The sequence below is a fragment of the Trifolium pratense genome, linkage group LG6 (genome assembly GCF_020283565.1).
Source record: "Trifolium pratense cultivar HEN17-A07 linkage group LG6, ARS_RC_1.1, whole genome shotgun sequence".
NCBI lineage: Eukaryota > Viridiplantae > Streptophyta > Magnoliopsida > Fabales > Fabaceae > Trifolium > Trifolium pratense.
The window spans coordinates 39,371,802-39,392,956 of NC_060064.1; the positions used below are offsets into that span (position 1 = coordinate 39,371,802).

The 21,155-nt window shown below is 31.3% G+C and overlaps 3 protein-coding genes and 1 pseudogene across 3 annotated transcripts; all 4 read left to right on the plus strand.

Moving 5' to 3' along the window:
• The first annotated feature begins 3,676 nt into the window (after positions 1-3,676).
• Positions 3,677-4,402, plus strand: LOC123892253 (pentatricopeptide repeat-containing protein At4g02750-like). The gene has a single exon (XM_045942058.1). The coding sequence runs from the start codon at positions 3,677-3,679 to the stop codon at positions 4,400-4,402; it is 726 nt and encodes a 241-aa protein (XP_045798014.1).
• A 1,878-nt stretch (positions 4,403-6,280) lies between these two features.
• On the plus strand, positions 6,281-7,832 carry LOC123889098 (probable protein phosphatase 2C 43). Its single transcript, XM_045938296.1, has 2 exons — positions 6,281-6,558; positions 6,922-7,832. The coding sequence occupies exons 1-2, from the start codon at positions 6,333-6,335 to the stop codon at positions 7,830-7,832; spliced, it is 1,137 nt and encodes a 378-aa protein (XP_045794252.1). The 5' UTR covers positions 6,281-6,332.
• Positions 7,833-11,244: 3,412 nt separating this feature from the next.
• LOC123892254 lies at positions 11,245-12,616 on the plus strand (annotated as a pseudogene).
• A 4,837-nt stretch (positions 12,617-17,453) lies between these two features.
• Positions 17,454-18,442, plus strand: LOC123892723 (pterocarpan synthase 1-like). The gene has a single exon (XM_045942578.1). The coding sequence runs from the start codon at positions 17,680-17,682 to the stop codon at positions 18,253-18,255; it is 576 nt and encodes a 191-aa protein (XP_045798534.1). The 5' UTR covers positions 17,454-17,679; the 3' UTR covers positions 18,256-18,442.
• The last annotated feature ends 2,713 nt before the right edge of the window (positions 18,443-21,155 follow it).

Consider the following 21,155-nt stretch of genomic DNA (forward strand, 5'->3'; position numbering starts at 1 on the left):
AATTCAATTAAGATCACTAATATATTTGCTATAATTTCGTAGTATTTTATTTTTGCCTATTCATCCAACCCAAATATTGAAGTAAAGCAAAACATACAATTATTTATACTTTAAAGAAACAACAATATCATCCAATCATGTGAAGATTTTAGCACTACATCAAGCAAGTTGAGAAGATGTTTTTGTTGAGGACTGTAATTCAACACATACAAGAAATTCGTTGTTTTATTACAAAATGATGGTTCCTGCAACAACTAAACATGAAGATAATATCAGACGCAGTGCTAATTTATAGAAGAGTATAATAAAGAAGATATGACAGATTTTTCTACAGAGTCAACTTTTAGTAAAACTTTGGAGCAGCTAGTACAGAAGATTATTTGATTTTTCATCTATGTATAATAATTATTTTTATGAGGGGGAGACATAAATATACATGTTCTGCACTCTTTTTCCCTTCACCGTGGTTTTGTCCCACTGGGTTTTCCTGGTAAGGTTTTTAACGAGGCAGTTCACATATAAAAGATGATATGTACTCTTTTTCCTTCACTAGGATTTTTTTTCTTTCCTAATGGTTTTTTCTCTAGTAAGGTTTTAACGAGACATATCCTTGATGGACATTCAAGGGGGAGTGTTATGAATAATAATATGTAATGAATGTCCATTATTGTGTAGGTTTTCTTGTCCCCTAAATGTGTCCTATAAATAGGACCCCTTTGTTACAATGTGATGTACACCTTGAATAGAATAATACAAGAGTCTATTCTCTCTTCTCTTTCTCTCCTTCATCTCTTCTTCTTTATTCTTGTTATTCTCTAGGAATAGTTCATAACAATTATTAAATTTTTGCAATGTCCGTCTAAATTCTATTAAAAGAAGTACTAAATGTGTCTCGATAACACATTTGTCAGGAACATTGCAAATTATTGCAGTAAAGGGTGTTCGAATCATGATACTCCCATATATTCATTCACCTTAGGTTATTTGCAAAAAAAAATAGAACTAAATGTGCAACATGATTACCTTTTAAATTTATCTCACAACTCCAAAATTTAAAATCTTGAGGTGTGAAATGGAATTATTGAAAATCTATTTTAAAATTTGGAGGTATACAATATCCTAAATATTTGCAGTTTATTCCTTTGGATTTTTTTATTTACAAAAAAAATTTTACAAAATTCCTTTTGATTTCTTACTCCAAATATGTACAAAATTCTGAAAAGGTTTATTTTGTATCCGTTTAATCATGGCTAAACTGGCTCTATTTGAATTAATGGAATATAATGGAATTGAGCGGAGCGGGATGAAATAGAATAATGTTCCATTGTTTGGATTTTAAAAATAATGATGGAATGGAATGGAATAGGATGGAATAAATTTCATCCCATACCACCAGTTACCTTCAATTTTGTTCATCTCCTTTTTAAAATATCGAAACAACGGAATGGAAGATTTATTCCATTCCGCTCCATCCCATTCCACTCCCATCTGTTTCGCTCCGCTCCATTCCATTATATTCTATCAATCCAAACAAAGCCTTAAATTGTAAAATCCAAAACATTTTCGTCCGATTCCAAAATCTAGAGGAGGATAAAATTTACAAAAACAAAATAACTTGGGGAAATTTTGAGAATGTAAACGCGTGGGTGAAGAAATTCTTGAAAAATATGGAAAGACCTCGTGGAGCCCAACAATATGTTTGGGCTAAAGTTTGAAAACAGCCTATCAAGGATCTCACTTCATTAAGAATTCTATTTTTTGCGCCTCCCAGAGTTTTTCACGCGCCATTTGACCTTGCAATTCTATATTTTTTTGTAATGTAGGATGCGAGTGTGTAAACAGAACTGAGTTTTCTACATAGGATGCTAATCTTATAAAAGAAATTTGTCCTCTTCACCCTTCTATCATCTTGAAAGAAACAATTTTAAATGAAACACAATTCATAAGTTATAGTGTGAACTCTTCCTTCACTCCTCAAGAAAATATTTAGAATGAAATACTTTTTTTTTGAACGACATAATATGGTAAGAAAAAGTACAAGAGATACTCTACCCTCTCATACAAGAGAAGTACAACCAACCAAAAACCAAAAGAGAAATGGTTTTCCAATACAATAGCCAAAGAAAGGAAAAAAAAAATTATTTAGAATGAAATCCTATGAACGAGTGATTAAAAAATGAAAAAAAAAAGTTGCAACTTATAGAATTATATAGTGTATATGTATGTGCGTGCGTCTGATTGGTCGATACTGTCACAGTCGCTTTAATGACCAATCAAAATAGAGTTTAATTGTTGTGCACCATCAGTGTAAAGATTTTTTACACATACATCCAATGACGTGTTGTCACACCATTTAATGAATATGACACATCATGTATTTCTAATTACCATACATGATGTGTCGATATATTATTAGACGCAGGTGTAAAATAACTTTACACGTATAAATTAAATTCACCAAAATATGATATTGAAGGATGTACAAATTTTTATAAAACTCACACACACTACAATGTCACGCAAATAATTAGAGTTGAAAGGCAGATTATATAAAACGGTAAAAACCCACTTGTGTAAAAAAAATAAAAAAATTACACTATATATAGAAGTTACATCTTCTTCTACTCGTTCAACACCAATTCAAAGATACACAGTTTTTGAAACTACCCCTTCAACTACTCACTCATCATGCATTGTTCACCATAACGCAATATGGGAAGTTGTTTCTCATCTACTCCTTCATCCTCCACCACTAGCACTGCTGATCAGTGATCAATACGTTTTCAAGTGTAATCCTAGTTTTATTAAGTGCAATGTATGTTCTAAGCTTTTTCGTAACGAAAAATTATTGGACAAGCATATGAAGTGTCATCCGGTGTTTCAAGAGCAAGCAAGCTCATGAGAATTTGTGCATTCTGTTGTTTGGAAAATGGGGTTTGATTCTGTGTTGCTTGTGAGAAATGGGTTGATTCATTTTTACTCTAAATGTGGTTTGTTGAAAAATGCACGCCAAGTGTTTGATGAAAGTTCTGATAAGGATGTTGTTACTTGAACTACTATAATTGATGGGTATGCGGCGCGTAACTGTTCAGATCAGGCTATGGAGTTGTTCAAATTGATGTTGTTAGGTGATCTCGAGCCTAATGAGGTCACTTTGATTGCGGTGCTTTCAGCTTGCTCTGAGATTGGTGACCTTGAAATGGGGAAGAGAGTTCGTGGAAAAATGGAAGAGAAGAATATGAGATGTAGCTTGAGTTTGCACAATGCCTTGTTGGATATGTATGTGAAATGTGGTAGTTTAGTTGATGCTAAAGAGCTTTTTGATAGAATGGAAATCAGAGATGTTTACTCGTGGACTATTATGGTTAATGGGTATGCGAAATGTGGTGACTTGGAATCTGCTAGGATGTTTTTTGATCGAACTCCTCAGAAAAATGTGGTTTCTTGGAATGCAATGATTGCAGGTTATTCTCAGAATAACAAACCCAAGGAATCATTGAAATTGTTTCATGAAATAATTGGGGGAGGTGTGGTTCCGGTTGAGCAAACCTTAGTGAGTGCACTCTCTGCTTGTGGCCAGCTCACTTGCTTGAATTTGGGTCATTGGATTCACCAACATTTTGTTGTTGAGTAAAGAATCCCCCTTAGTGTTACTCTTGCAAATGCAATTATCGATATGTATGCCAAATGTGGAAGCATAGATGCAGCAACAGAAGTTTTCTGTACAGTGCCAGAGAGAAATCTGATTACTTGGAATTCTATGATTGCAGGGTATGCTGCTAATGGTAGAGCAAATCAAGCCATCAATGTATTTGTCCAGATGAGAAAAATGGGATTTAAGCCAGATAATATCACATTTGTGAGTTTGTTGACAGCTTGCAGCCATGGTGGTTTAATTTCTGAAGGTCGAGAATATTTTGACAACATGGAGATGAACTATGGGATAAAACCCCAAAGAGGACATTATGCATGCATGGTTGATCTACTAGGTCGAACTGGACTCGTGGAAGAAGCGTACGAGTTAATAACAAATATGCCAATGCAACCTTGTGAGGCTGCTTGGGGAGCCCTTTTAAATGCTTGTAGAATGAATGGCAATGTTGAGCTTGCAAGATTGTCGGCGCAAAATCTTCTAAGCTTGTATCCTGAAGACAGTGGAATATATGTGCTGATGGCAAATACTTGTGCTAATGATCGAAAATGGAGTGATGTAAGGAGGGTAAGAAGTTTGATGAGAGACAAGGGTGTGAAGAAGATTCCTGGTCATAGCTTAATAGAGATGGATGGTGAGTTTATAGTGTTTTTGGTGGCTGATGAATCACACCCTCAATCTGAGGAGATCTACAAAGTACTGGATGAAATGCTTTTGTTTTCAAAATTGGAAGATAGTTGTGAGTTATAGTCTTCAATGGCAGAAGCATATTTCTCTGCATGACATTCCCATTAAAACATTGAAACCCTGATCCCAAAACCTTGGCTTGTGAATACTATAGGATCCTTGGGTTTCTGCTTGTTGCAAATGTAAAGCTTCTTTCTTAGGAACAATAGCTTAATTGGGATTATTGGCCTGGTGCAAAGTCAATTTGCTTCAAATGTTAACAGTTGCATGGTACTTTTTTAAAATTAGTATTTCTGTAAACTTTAGGTAAGTGACTAAATCCTATATTTAGTAGTGATAAGTGTTCCTTTCTTGAACATATTTTGAATATATAAAATGTTATAACAAATATGTTTTTTGATGCCTAACTTTTTTCCTCAAGCACCGACTAAGACTGCCATGTCCTAGTTGAATTAAGCTAGCAATGTATGGGTTTGGAATTAGACTATAGTATTGATTCATTCTTTCATATTCATATTTTTATCCAATCAACACTCACTCGCATTCTTCTTTGCTGTCCAATCACATTTGATTCTTGCGACACAGTGAACTCTTGAGATTTGATGGTTTTAGGACAGCCCAGAAAGTAGAAAGAACAGATGAGTGGGATAAATTGAAAATAGTTTCTTTCAAAACAATATCATCTTGTTGTGGCTTGAAAATATCATGTTTATTGCAGAAAAGATAATAGAAAAACAATTTCCTTGCTGCACTAATTTCTCGCGTGTTGGTATATATCCTCTCACCAGAGTCCACACGAAAACTTTAATCTTATGAGGCACTTTCCGCCACCACAGATCAATCCAGTTCCCAATTTCCCATGCACTCTCATATGAATTGAGTCTATAACAGCAGATTCCATTATGTACGAAGGAATTAGACAAAATTTAATAGCTCACTAAACTATCCACGAATTCAAAGAAAGGTTGCACTTGTAATGCCTTTTGGGAGAATTAAAGTACAATGAATGAGGACAAGCGGTGTCGGCCAATCCTTTTTAATTCAGAGGGCCAAGAAGATACTAGCTAGTGACCAGAATGCCTTTTGCATTCGTCAAACAGATATGAACCTGACTCTGAAGTATGATACCATATTACATTCTTCAATCTTTTCTTTTAGCCTTTACCGACCTTTTTATTTGTCAGAGCCATAGTTTTAATTCTCTAACCTCTGAAATGTAATGTGAATGTTGTGTGCAAAGAAAATGGATGTAAAGTGAATGTTGTGTGCATAGAAAGTGGAACGTGAATAAATAGAGTTAAAACGCAGATCAAATAAAACGGTTATGGATGATATATGAGATTATTTTGTAAAAGTAGTTGCCTGACTTTATTTTTATTTAAATGTGATGTGATATATTTTACTTAAATGTGATATATGATATATTTTTTCATGTACAGATTGTCTTAAGAAGAGACATTTCACTATTTTAGGAGTAAAATAAAAATGCAAAAGAAAAGTTCATGTAGAAATTGTGTCACCACAAATTATAGACATATAACCAACCAAAATATTTTGGGACTTAAATTTAGAGACTCATCAAACCTAAGTATGAGAACACCACTCACTCTAAAAAGAACATTACTCTTAACTCATCGAACCGTTATTTGAATGAGATTCCAACCGTTATTGTTAGAGGAATCTATAGGATATGGAGAAGAGCTTATCACTTATAGTATGGAGAAGTTAATTTATGTGTATTTCTGTTGAGACTTGTCATTTTCTGTTACAAGTTAGTTGATTTTCAGTTACATTATAAAGTGGAGAAGTTAATTTATATGTATTTCTGTTGAGGCTTTTCATTTTCTGTTACAAGTTAGTTGATTTTCAGTTACATTATAAATACATACTGATTCTCATTCATTCAATATTCATTCATCGAACACTCATTCATCCTCTTCCTTTCTCCTTCAATCTTTTCTTTTCTTCTCTTCAAGAAGAGAAACACAAGATCATGGCTTCGTTTCTAAATAATCTTTTCAGCTCCCCTTACAAAAAGTATAATTTCAAAGATGAGCAGTTTAATAAAGACCCTCTGGCGTGGTCGAGACCACTAGTTAGGCATCACTGTGGCGAATTCTCCATGGCTGCAATTCAGGCGAATACGGATATGGAAGATGAGAGCCAAGTTGAAGTTGGCACTGATGCACTCTTTGTTGGAGTTTATGATGGACATAAAGGCGACGCCGCTTCCATCTATCTTATAGATCATATCTTCACTGAACTATTAAGTGAGTCTTTTTAATTTGTTCATTCTTCTTTCATTTTCATTCATGTGTGTTTGTTATTATCTTATTAACATTGCCTATTTTGTTTCTTACATTTAATTCTTTGAATGCTGTTCTTTGAGTGTGGATATGAAATTTAAAGGAATTAAGTGATTGTATATCCAAGAATTGAGGAGATGGAAAATGTTTTCTTAATTATAAACACTGAAGAAATCAAGAAAATTAATCTTGTACTTTTGGTCTAAATCAATGTGTGTAGATATATTTTTGAATGTCTAAAGTTTGATGAGGAAATAATCTGGTTATAAATTGCAGGGATGATTCAGCAGAATAATAACTCTATGAATGAGATTATTCTGAGGCAAGTTGTTGACCAAATGGAGACAGATTTTAATGAGTTTGCTAGAAATAGTTTTGAGCAACATCATGAGGTACAGAATAGTTTTGTTAGTTCAGGTTGTTTGATTTGTATCATATGGAAAGGGACGTTATTTGTCGCCAACGTTGGAGACTCGCGCGCTATACTCGGTTCTCAGAAGGGCATTGGTAAAAGATTGGTTGTTAAACAGATGGTTAGAGATCACAGTTTTCTAAATCCAAATATTAAACAAGAATTCACTGAATTGCATCCAGATTATAATAATCGTAGTCGCTACCAAAGCATTGAAGTTAAAGGCTTAATCGAGACTAGTAGATGTATAGGATATGCATATATGAAAAATGCACAGTTCACCAAAAGGAGATCATTCGAAATCCCATTGTCTGAAGTAGTGACTCCAACTTTTACAAGACCTTTGCTATCATCACAGCCAGATGTTTATTCAACAGTCCTAAGAGACAGTGATAGATTCATTATATTTGGATCTGGTGGATTTTGGAAATTGATTTCAAATGAGAAGGCTGCTAGAGTTGTTAACACCAGTCCACGAGATAGAATCGCTGAAAGACTTGTCACGCTTGCTCTAGAGAAGGGGGCTGCTAAAAGGGGGAAAAAATATCGTGACCTTATAGAGATTCCTAAGAGTAATTGTATTAGTGGGAACAATGGCAATCGAAATTATGGATTTAGATCGGCTTATCATGATGATATAACTGTGATTGTTGTATATCTGGACCAAAGGCTAAATAGGGAGGGTGTGACGCCAGAGATCAACTCCTATACAGGCTACGATTACGCAGTTCAACAATCAGAATTTACAAATTTCTATAATAATGCTAATGCGTGACACATGTATAGCTAGGAAATAAGATTCCATTGTTTTTTCATTTTCTCAGTTCAGTTGTAAGTGTCACAATGATTATCTCTGTGCCTTAATTTTGCAATTGGAAGTACAAAATATAGCTAGTACAATCTCATTCAATCATAGTTAATTTCCTCTTGATTTTATGCCTGTGGGTGTTGAAGTCTCTCTAATGTATATCTATTCTAGTTATATTATAAGTATAGCAACATTTACAGCAAAGTGAAGGTTCGACGACATTAGCAACAACCTATCCGTATTCCACAAGATGGGGTTGGCTAATGAACTGAACGACGGCTTAATATTTTAAGCCTTTATTTGTTAGCTTTGTTGCAAAACTATATATAACTGTTCCCGAACTTGGATAAAATGAGAGGATTGTGTTAAGCGTTCAACATCCAATGTAAAACAAATTTTTATGACATTGATCAAAGACTAGGGCTTGACTCTTAGCGAGAAACGAACCTTGAAGATTAGTGATACTCTAGATACATATGTTCCTTCTGTTGTTCTCACAAACAAGGTAACGCCTATGCAGCTTTATAAAGATAAGGCCCGTCTTGCATATATACCAGTGAATTTGGAAAAATGAAATCGAAAAACATATAAAGAGAAACTTTCTTTAGAAGATAAACAACAATGCAATATTTGCCACAAACCTAGTATCATACAAACAAGAAAAGGTCTTAAAATTCCTGCACTAAGATGGAAATAAACAAAAAGTAGCTACCTTTCAAGAATTCTTCCGGAGTTTCTTAGCAATTTGAAGTGCAGATGTCCCTCTCTGGACGATGATCGACTGCATTGTTGAATTAAACATGCGCTGCATTCTACACACAAAGATATATACAGAAAATCAAGGGATGCCAAACCCAAAACTAAAACAAATATGGTATTTTATGCCTAAAGTTTTTCCTCAAGCATCAACTAAGACTGCCATGTCCTAATAAACTAAATAAATCTGCGATATAGTTATTATTGTCAACTAAATAGATAATGCCGTCAAAAAAAAAACTAAATAAATAAATAAATAATGAACACGAAGATTGTCTTGCAAGTAAACCTTATATAAATCAAAGCATCCTGTCTCTTTTACATGAAGACAATTTTGATTTTCCACACAAGCAAATCACAAATCATGGCTGCATTTGTATTTTGTAATTTCAGATGTGAACCATAAACAAAAAAAGCAGCATCAGCTTCTATTGTGGAGGGTGAGTTTTTGAGGCAATTTGAAAGATAAGAGCAACATCATTTGGAGGCAATTTGATTCCCCTAAGCTCAGCCTGAAAATTATTGGTAAAGGTTAGCTGCTAAGTATATTAAAAGGCTTTGGCATGCTTTGTGGAAATCTAAAAGGGAGATAAACATTGTTACTGAGATTTTGATGCATTTCATGTGGTTCCCTTCCCTTTTAACAATATTTAATTCATGAGTCCATATTGTTTAAATGCCACATCTTCTAAATATTGCTAACTAAAGGATTACTTTTTCATATCAGAATATTTTAGGAGTTATTTGAATTAGTTGTTGCTTTGTAGTTCTTGAATTCAATTAGGTGTTTTCAATTTCTTCTTTAACCAGACATTTTTCATAGTTTTCTTCTAGTCATTGCTTCAGCTATAAGCAAGCCATAAGCAGGCTTACTGTTTTGAGTGTAGCATTGAACTATTAAGTACTAAAGTTTTGAAGGTGTTGATTCATTGTCTAACCAATTTCACCCTTATGGATAAGTGGGGTGTCCGGAGTTTGAACCCCAGCCCTTACATATAAAATATAATGTCTCTATCGACTGAGCTAAGCTCACGTGAGGACATAGTTACGCTTTCTCGATCTCATTGAAAAAAAATTACTCGTTTTCTAACAAAATAATGATAAACCATGGTCACTTTGAAATACAAAGATGAATATTTTTACCATGAACAATAATTATGATGTATTTTTTAAAATGTGTATTGTAAATAATATTAGTTTATAGTCATCATTCATAATATGTACTGTAAACTTGGCATTAGTTTTATTCAATATTGTGTTTTTTTATTTTATAAATTAACTTAATAACTAGAAATTTCACAAGTGAATAAGTGAAGTGTCTCGGATTCGAACTCCGACTATCCATATATAATGCGACGTCTCTACCAAATGAGTTACGTAAACCTCTCTCAAAGGTCACTAGCGAGAATTCAAAATCCAATAATTGTATTTTATAACCGAATCAAATCACCAAAGTTAAATGTTATTTACATTAATAGTATAATATATAACTTTCAAAAATGTTGTCTTTTCTACATCTCATGTGAGATTTTCTCTGACTTTAATCCCCCACCCCCCTTTGTGAAATTGGTCACCTGAATTAGCCGTTCATTGTTCCGTATAATCTTGTTAGGGGTGTTGTTAGAAAGTATTAGGGTACAAATAGATTCTCGCAAAAACAAAACTTGAAAGGCCCATTAGTGTGTGTGGTTAAAGAATTTTACTCTTTAAGCCTCCCATGTTACTGCCAAGTCCCCTCCAAATTTTTATTTTGCCTTTTGAGTATGATTCGAAAAATACGTTTTAAACCAATTAACCAAAAAAAACACTTCAGATTGCATCTCCGGAACTCATCACTTCTTTGTGTTTGGAGCACTTTGTTTAATTTCTTCTCAATTGACGGTAATCATCGTTCTTAGACCACCATTCACATCTTGTTGATTGTTCGTAAATTAACCACTCTAACATCTCATATGAAATTATACAAAATTGCTTTTAATAATTGGGTTTTTCTGTAAACATTCGATTTATTTTTTAAAAGAAGACACAACTCATATCATTAATCAAATAGTTGTCAATACAAAGAGGAATCGACTCGAAAATACAACATCTAGTCCTAAAATATGTCGCTCTAGCTAAAAGTTATAGGCTCAATTTTCAATTTTTATGTCCAAGAGATAAAATTGAGTTTGGATTCTTGATTTCTTTTTGCAAAAAAATTGGTACAGTGCACAACCACAATAATTTAAAGAGCATGCGATTTACCAGAAGAATTTAAAAACGATTCACAGTAGATATCATAAAATAATATGTGCAGTACACTGTACCTGCCACAATATAGTAATAGTCTTCGGCTGCTTTGCAAGTTGTTAAGGAATTCAAGATGCTTCATTTATGTATCTTTTATTTAATGTTAATTTATGAAAGAAATGAACTCTCTCTCAAAATATATGCAAAAGTTGGTCAATAAAAGTAAGGAAAATGCTAAACAGTGCCCCCGGGGCACTGTTTAAGGAACCAAATATAGTAATATCATATCGAAGTTTGTGCAGTCAACGCCTCGAAAGTATAAACAATGTTATTTTTAATTTTAAAATTTCCTTTTTTAGTTTCCTTAACCAGTGCCCCCGGGGCACTGGTTAGCATGACCCTAAAAGTAAACGTATTTTGTTCAAATTTTTAATCAAATACGTTTCTTTGACTCATTTTTCCTTATATTTTGAGACGGAAGGAGTAAATATTTGATTTGTATACGTCTGATTTGTCATTTTCCTTGCTTAATTTCGAAATCCCAAAACTTTATAACAAAAAGTCTTTTTTTTTTTTGCAACAATGACTTCTTTTTATTCAAGAAGCCAATTAGAGATGCAATTAAAACAAAGTTAAGCACAATATTTTATTTTTGGGTTCTAGTTAAGCACAATATTTATCCAACTAAAAAGACAACAATGATCTCTTCTAAGAGTCGCGATTAAAAGAATCCTAAAAAATGAATTTTATATACTATGTAACAAAAAGAATTCTTATCAATTAGTCTAAAAAATATTCCTACCAATTAGTCTAAAAAAATTCAAGTTTTGCGATGTATTTCTCGGATGCTTCGAAACATTTTTCCACCACATCTTGACATCTAAAATAGATAGACACATGTGTTTCAAAATTGAGAGGGTGTTGACGAAATTATTAGTGAGAAATAAATAAATACTATAGACACATGTGTTTCAAAAATAATAAATTAATTTTATAAATAGAAAAATGAATAAAAAAGCAGCCTCACATATATTATAAATAGGCATCAATTAGAACAAATTGAAATATGTTCATGCGAGCTTAACTCAGTTGGTAGGAACATCGCATATATTATGCAGAGCCGGGATTCGAATCCCGAACACTAAGATGAAATTTTGTAGCCACTAAAAAAAATACCACTGATCGCATCTAGACATTTTCCATAACTCTTCTGATTTCTTTAAACCTTACTTTACTCTCCATAATATCTTTTGTCAGTCTAATTAATAACTATCAAAGCCTATCTCCATCAATGTTGGGCTTTCAAGAAGAGAAATTCACCCATGTTCACTTTTACTTCCACGACATCGTTACCAGCCAAAAACCAAACATGGTATTTGTAGCCGAACCCAACGACAAGGCTAAAAATGTCTTGTCATTAGGACAGTTGTGGCTATGGACGATCCATTGACGTCTGGACCTGAACGTGATTCAAAACTTATAAGTAAGGCTCAAGGAATTTATACTTCTATATCACAAGGTGAGAATGAGATGGGACTAATGATGGTGATGACCATGGCATTCACCATGAAGATTTTAATGGAAGCACCCTTAGCATATTGGGTTCTAACATGTTCATGATTGAACCTATTAGAGAAATGTCCATTGTTGGTGGGACCGGAGCTTTTCATGTCGTTCGTGGGTATGCTCAAGCTAAATTTCATTCGGTAGATTACTTCAAAGGAGATGCTATTGTAGAATATGACATGTTTGTGTTCCATTATTAGCTAGTAATATTATGTGTTTTTTTTAGGTAGTCTAACGGCTAAAAATTGCACATTTAATATGGATAAGTGAGATGATTGAGATTCATACATCGACCCGCTGGATATATAATCAGGGACGGACATAGAGGGTGGCAAGCAGGGGCTGAGGCCCCTCCCTCATCTATATAATTATTATATTAATATATTGATAGATTAGAATAGTTATCAACTTATCATATTCATACATTGTTTGATTAGTAAAGGCCTAATAGTCGCTATCACTTTCAAAGAACTACCAGATTTAATTAATATTTTGATTATATATATATATTTATTATACTAGTTTGCTAAAGTCCAAATTTAAGATGAATTTTATGAAATGAAGTTAGACGTTTACTATTAAGATAAACAATGTAATATTGTATTTAATTATTATATTTTTTTTACTAAATGTAATATTGTATTTAATTATTTGTTATTGAATATATTTAACTATTATATATTTATTTATTGTCGTGTTAGTACATATCAATTGGTAGTTGTAGACATTAACTTATGGAGGGATTGAGATTTAAATTTTAGGTTCTCCACTTTTCCACACTTACTTAAGCACTTAAGGTGTATGAATCTAATCACTAGACTATTTGACCAAAAAATAAATAATTCTTTTATTATTTTAATTTTCGGCCCCCCGTTACATAAGTTTCTGGATCCGTCCCTGTATATAATGTAATGTTATTCGGTAATTATGTGTTTTATTGGATGAAAAAGAAGAAGTAATTAGATGCTATTTATTGTTATTTTTGTGTTCCTCTAAAACCCTCATCCATTGTAAAAGGCAAATTGGTGAAATAAATATTGTACCACCACATTTGTTTTAAAATTCAATATAGTACATTGTTAATATTATATTTATTAGTTCATCCAAAAAATGAGTTGGTGTCATTTTTAGAGTTAGGATTCTCTCCATTTCCAATTCTTTCCATTTCCTCCATTATTATATAGTTTTGGGAATATAAATACAAAAATGTGACATCAAGTGGGTTCAAATGTCATTTATACACCCCAAAATATTTAAAAACTTTGGTAATGGAAGAAATGGAAAACATAAGAAATGGAGAGGATCTCAACTCTCATTTTTAATATACCCACTAACAATTATTTTAAAGGCTTGACTTGAAATATTAATGGACAAAGGGCCTATGATCTTTAAATTCATACTGTACTTGACTTAACTTAGCTGGCTTCATTGATTTGCTTGATATTTAATATGCAAAATTACACTACATGTCCTTTATTTTATTTTTTTGTAATATTTTGGTTCTTTATATTTTTTTGTAGCAATTTGGTCCTTTATCTTTTTTTTGTAACACTTTGGTCCTTATCTTATTTATTTATAAAAAATAAATGACCAAATTGTTACAAATAAAAAAAGATAAAGGACCAAACTGTTAAAAAAAAGGGACTAAAGTGTTACAAATAAAAAAAAATAAAGGACTAAAGTGTTACAAATAAAAGATAAAGGATCAAAGTGTTACAAAAAAAGATAAAGGATCAAAGTGTTACAAAAAAATAAGATAAAGGATCTGTAGTGTAATTTTGCCTATTTAATACTATTGGCATTATTTGGGTTTTCTAGCATTGTGAGTAGGCAAATTCTAATATGACCAATTTATCAAGTGGTTCATGGTGGATCAGTCATGAATAACATTATAACGAATACAAATTTTACAAAATTTATCGTTGGATTGAAAGTTTATATCATATAGATCATCCATAGAAAAATTGAAAATCATTTGATATGTTATTGAGACACATCAAGATTAACGGTTTATTAAATAACGTAAATCTTAATGGGTCTCAATAACATATCAAATGATTTTCAAAAAATTTTAAAAAATTTATGGATGATCTATACGATATAAACTTTCAATCAAACAGTGAATTTCGTTAAATTCATATTCGATAGATTATTTGTCCACGGTGGACCACTTATGAAGGTGGTCCACCATAGATTAGCCATTGTGAGTATAGTGTGACTTTCCAATTTTAATTCAAAATTTGGATTGAGCGAGTGATTTACAATATTTGAGTTATTTTGGTAATTTGATTTTATTGGAACTTTTTAGGTAAAATGCATTTATAGATTCTTTAAGTTTTACGTTTGTATTAGATAAATCATTTAAGTGTTTTAAGGGGGGTGTATTGGATTAAGATTTTACAAGACAATTTTAGCAAAAAAAATCTTGAAGATTTTAAAAGATTTTGTGAGATTGTATTGATTTTATGAGATTTTAGAAGACTTTTTTGAATGACTTTTTCAATCAAGATTCTTAACACAAGAATTTGTTAGACTTTATGACACAGACTTTTGAGATTTTGAAGTACTTTATAGACTTTTAAGATTTAAATGAGTCAATAAATTCGATATAAATTCCTTCTAAAATAATAATGAATCAATCAATGAAAATTAATTTTTCCTTAAAAAAATCAACAATCATTAACAATCATTAAAATCAACAATCAATGAAAAATATGCATGCTAAAAAAAATCAATGAATAAACAAAAAAAAATCAATGAATAAACAAAAATATGCATGCTCAAAAAATGCAAAAAGAAAAAATCCTTATCGTTAACATCTAGAATAAGGAGATATACTACTTACACATATCATCATTTCAACTATCCCAAATTTATTCCCCTAAATCCTTATACGTTATATACATATTTTTGCCGTTAAAAAACAAAATCCCAATTTTTGGGCCTTTGACATTAATTTTACGAGCACAATACCAAAATTAGTTCTTAGATTTAAAATTACGAACAAGGTTCTGTTGCTATTGTTGAAACATGTTGTTGTTGTATATATTTTCAATGTCTATATCCTATAATGAATCGTGACACTATCTATGGTAGCAGGACAACCATGAAGAGGAAACGTGATAGAGAGGTAGGGAGAAAATATAAGCGATTATAAAAAACATGAGATAATCAGGAAACATGAAATAGAAACATGAGGAAAGGTGAAAGAAATAAAAAAAATGAGAATCCATCAAAATCTCATGATATGAGGAAAGACTTTTTGTAGCTCAAAATTCACTAAAAAGTCCATCAAAATCCATTAAAATCCTATTTTTTAAACAATCCATCGAAATTTGAATACTTTTGAATACCACAAGACTTTTTGTAAGTTGTAAAGAGTCTTGATTGAATACCACTAGACTTTTTTAAAGTCTTTTAAAATCCTAATTGAATACCACTAGACTTTTTTAAAGTCTTTTAAAATCCTAATTGAATACCACATGATTTTGTCATCATAAAAAAGTCTTTTAAAATCCATTGAAATCCTAATTGAATACACCCCCCTAAGTATCAAATAGGTCATTTAAGTTTTATATTTGTATCAGATAGATCATTTAAGTTTTAAGTTTGTATCAAATAGGTCTTTAAAGGTTCTTAAAAAATAGAACTTATTTGATACAAACTTAAAACTTAAAGGACTTATCTGATACAACTTATTAAATGACCTATCTAATACTTAAAAAACTTAAAAGATCTATCTGATACAAACGTAAAACTTAAATGAATTATCTGATACTTAAAAAAACTTAAATGACTTATCTAATATACATGAAACTTAAAGGATATATATGGGTGTATTTTGCCACCTTTTTAATATAAGTTTAAATTTTCTAATTTTCTGTTGGTGGTTAAGCCATTGATGTGAGCTTCAATCATGATTTATTCAGCACTGATGCCGTCCTTTCTTATTTTTTATCTTGAGTGGTTAAACATCACATTTAGCTTAGGCTTTTAATAATATAGTCAATAAGTATAATACCCGTAGGTCTCCCGGGCAATTTTTTATTATTGTAGAGGGATATTATCGTAACTAAAAATAATGGTTAATTTTATATTATATAATTTAACTTTGATTCATATTTTATTTATTAAGATAATCCCAAAAAAGTATTATTTAAACAAGTTTATTTATAAAAATGAATCTATATTAATAGAATAAATTATAATAGGTCGAATATTATATAGCGTAAATTAATCCTGTTACAAAATTACTTGCTACTATAAGATTGTTTTCCTGTGTATGATAGTTATAATTGTAATATTTATTATTGACAAATTGTTCATATATAAATAATAACTAAACGAAATACAAATAATATTACTACAAAGTTTACTACTAACCATTGGTGAGGGGTTTGGGTAGTACGTTATAGATTCTGGGTTCGATTCTCAGCTCATTGTAAACCAAATATATATATAAATTAATTAGTATCAAACTTACTAAAAAATTTTTTTTTGAAGAAGATCAAACTTACTAAATTACCCTAAATATTCAAATTAATTTTTAAATTTTTTATTAAAAATATACACAACCATTATTTGTCACTGAAACATAAAAAATTGAATAATTAAGTTTACACGAAATAATTAACACAATAATTTTACTTATATTTTAACAATATTATATAACAAATTTTTAAATATTTAATTTTAAATAAATTTTTTAAATTAATATAGAAACAAACTCAAATATCGAATAAAATCTAAGAGTTAGTTCTAATAATAAAATGACAAATTTAATTTAGAACGATTTTTATTTGAATTATATATATTGGTGCCTTGAAAGATATATATATATATATATATATATATATATATATATATATATATATATATATATATATATATATATATAAGTGTTTATTAAATCTTAATATGCTTGCCCTAAAAAAATAAAAAATCCACTACGGAGTATATTTCTCGGATGCTTCGTTCGATTAGGAAAAAAATAACACTATAGGTTGCTGACGGCTATCACTTTTCCACCACATGTTGAAATCTATAAAAAAATAAAATAGTCAAGAAACACCAACTTGACTTAATTATTGAATAGCAATAATGAATAAAGCAGCCTTACCCCTAACCTATTATAAATAAGCATGTATCAAAACGAATTGAAATATACTCCATTGGATCTGAGACATTTTCCTAGCTAGTAATAAGCATTTTTAGTTCATCTTGTCAAAAAAAACATATATTCTTTAGTTCTTTCAACTCAACCATGGCAAAATCCTCCATAATTCTTCTAATTTCTTTAAACCTTACTTTCCTCTCCATAATATCTTTTGTCACTGCCACTAATTACTATCAAAGTCTATCTCCATCTATGTTGGGCTTCCAAGAAGAGAAATTCACCCATCTTCACTTTTACTTCCACGACATCGTTACGGGCCAAAAACCAAGCATGGTATTTGTAGCCGAGCCCAATGGCAAGATAGACGGTACCTTGCCATTCGGGACAGTTGTGGCTATGGACGATCCATTGACGGCTGGGCCCGAACGTGACTCAAAACTTATAGGTAAGGCCCAAGGAATTTATACTTCTATATCACAAGGTGAGATGGGACTAATGATGGTGATGACCATGGCATTCACACATGGAGATTTTAATGGAAGTACCCTTAGCATATTGGGTAGGAACATGATCTTGACTGAACCTCTTAGAGAAATGCCCATTGTTGGTGGAACCGGAGCTTTTCGTTTCGTACGTGGATATACTCAAGCTAAGTTTCATTCTGTAGATTATTCCACAGGAGATGCTACCGTAGAATATGACATATTTGTGTTCCATTATTAGTTAGGTTAGGTAGATGTTTCACAAAATATAGAGTTTATTTTCGATTTATTGTCTACTTTTTATTTTTATTGTATTTCTCTTAGATTCTCACCCAAAGCGAAAAAGATAAATAGAGGTGAAAAATAAAAAATTTAATATTGTAATATCACATTCGTATCAATAATCTTAAATTTCATTTTTGAGTTAATATATTTTTTTTCAGCACAATTATTAGCATAGTGTTGAGTGATGAATTTAAATTTTAGTTTTGTCAGATAAATCGACAACAAGTGTGTGAACGACAAAATATGACCGTTTTAATGTGCTTTGATCAAGTAATTACTAAGTTACTTATTTCAATTTAATATTATGTTCGATGCTAACAAAGAGGTGTAATTTGACAAGAAATGTTATATGAAAGAAACCTCACAAGAGGGTTGAAACATTAGAAGACAATAAATAAGTGGTTGTTTCTTATGTTTGTGTTAGGTATAATGTAATCTTTTATATTATAAGTTTGTATACACAAGCAAACTCTAAACCCTAATTTGTTTTCCCTGTTTTCCCTCCATTTTACCTTGCAATTTTTATTAAAAAATAATACAATTTTGTCTTGACTGTGATTCGAACTCGCAACCCTTCGATGCAAGGCAATATTTCCAATCACTATGGCAAGTATATCAATTGTGATTAAAATTATGTGCAATAATTGATAAGCACCATCAATTTTAAAAGTATATCATATCAAAATTATTGTTGACTATATTATTCATCACGAAATATTTTTATGTCTTTCCTAATCAATGATTTTTTTTCTACCGGATCATAAATTTAGAGAATAATTATTATGTGAAATTTGGAAAGTTATTATCACGTGTAATAAATTTAGAGAATAATTATTATGTGAAATTTGGAAAGTTATTATCACGTGTAATTTGGAAAGTTATTATCACGTGTAATTTGGAATGTTATTATCAAACTCAATTCTGCTAAATCAATTTTTTTTTTGCAATACAACCAAACACAACTATAGTTATGTCATTAATCACATTCATTATTTTGATTTTAACATTGCATATTTAATATTAACCGATGATCAATTGATACAATATGCACTAGCAGACCAATTGTGATTTAAATTATGTCCACAAAGTGTTAAGCTCCATCAACTTTCATAGGAAAGATTTTATACGATAATTAAGCACCATCAATTTTCATTGCACAATTTAAACAATTAAAAATCGATAATCTCTTATATTATAAGCTTGCTAACATAAGCTAACCCTAAACTAAATTTTTTCCCCTCTCATTTTCTCTTTCTTTTTATTGCAGCTTTATATTAAAAAAATACAGATTTGTCATCGAACCTGCATCCCTTACTTACAATAAAACCTTTCAACCGCTAAAACATGTGCTTCAATTATGAAAAAATTTAGGAATCCTAATATGTTAACCCTGTCTTCAATAAATTTGAACGGCGGAATTAATCACAATTTTTATTTATTTATGGATGTCTACTTAAGTTTATGTTATTGACTTTTCAAAAAAAAGTTTATGTTATTGATTATGTCTTTAGTTTTTTTTTAACCTTTAATTATCATCAATTTTTTAACCTTTAGTTATCAGCAATTTTTTTTTAATAAGTAAACAAAACGATGGGGTTCCAAAATTATTTAAAAAATATATAAAATATAAAATAAACACATAAACAAATATAGAATAATTAGTCCATGAAATTCCCTATACTACTCTTATTGAAAATGCTCTTAGAATTTTTGTATTTTATTTTTTATTGTTACATATTACACCTAATTAAACTCATGCACCGCATGGGTCAAAGTTCTAGTTTATTTAGTTTAACTATAGCATTAGGTATAATGTAATTGTCACATGCGTGTGAACTTATAACGTATCACCTAAGTATATAGTAATTTTATTTTTTTGAAGAAGCACCTAAGTATATAGTAATTGGTTGTTACTTTCTTAGTTTGCCTATGAATACTAGAATTTTTTGTCAAACTTTGTGACTAGAATTTTCAAACTCCAGGAAAATTAGAGGGCTTTTCAATAAGAAGAATTGGGAATTGGATCCTCTCCATCCCCAACTATCTCTTTCTCTCTCCTTCTCCAAATATTGACCCCTAGATTAATCTCATGGTCCAAAATTTAAAACATAATAAAATTAGAAAATCAAGTATACTATTTAAATCTCCTTTTGACCAAAATTCTTAAATCTGATCGACGGATCTGGATTCCATGCATTCAAATTACCATACAGTTGTGCAGTCATGCATTATAAACCTTTAGATTTAAATTTTGGTGGTCAGCTTTAAATATGGATGGCTGATATTCACCTGCTGTCAAACAGTGACTACAGGGAATTTCCCTGATCGACACCACCATTGCTTATTCAAGGTGACCGGTGACTGGTTATCGGCGACGCAGCGGTGGGTGAGGAGGCAGTTGCAACGAAAACACGGCAGTTGAAGCGCGACGATCAGCAACGCAACAGAACGCTGGCAACGAGGAAGACAGACGACGGTGAACGGCGCGACGACAGTGACTCTGCCTCACCCCTCACTATTTCTTACATGCACTGGTTATAGAAGGGAAGGGGTGAACGAGGAACATAAACGGTGAACGTCATTCACTGGTTTTGCAGTAAAAATATTTTAAATAGGCAGTTACAATCGATAGAAAAGTATAGAAAATGTTTGCCATTGTCATAAATTAATTGTTTGCTTTTTGTGTAAAAAGAAATTGTTTGCTGTATGGGGTATACCGTATATGTATATGGGTTAAAATTGTTAGACGGGAATTTGTAGATTTGATTTAATTAGTTGCTTTAGAATGGAGCTGCTTGAATTTCTCATCTTGGTTGGTAGATTAAAAGAGGGAGTGTGCAAGATGATGGTGTTTGA

What these genes read in the sequence shown, in the direction of transcription:
- LOC123892253 (XM_045942058.1), top strand. Translation starts at nt 3,677, where the DNA reads ATGTATGCCAAATGTGGAAGCATAGATGCAGCAACAGAAGTTTTCTGT.
- LOC123889098 (XM_045938296.1), top strand. Translation starts at nt 6,333, where the DNA reads ATGGCTTCGTTTCTAAATAATCTTTTCAGCTCCCCTTACAAAAAGTAT. An exon ending in AGTTTATGATGGACATAAAG is followed by an intron (nt 6,559 to 6,921) that starts GCGACGCCGCTT and finishes TATAAATTGCAG; the next exon opens with GGATGATTCAGCAGAATAAT.
- LOC123892723 (XM_045942578.1), top strand. Translation starts at nt 17,680, where the DNA reads ATGGCAAAATCCTCCATAATTCTTCTAATTTCTTTAAACCTTACTTTC.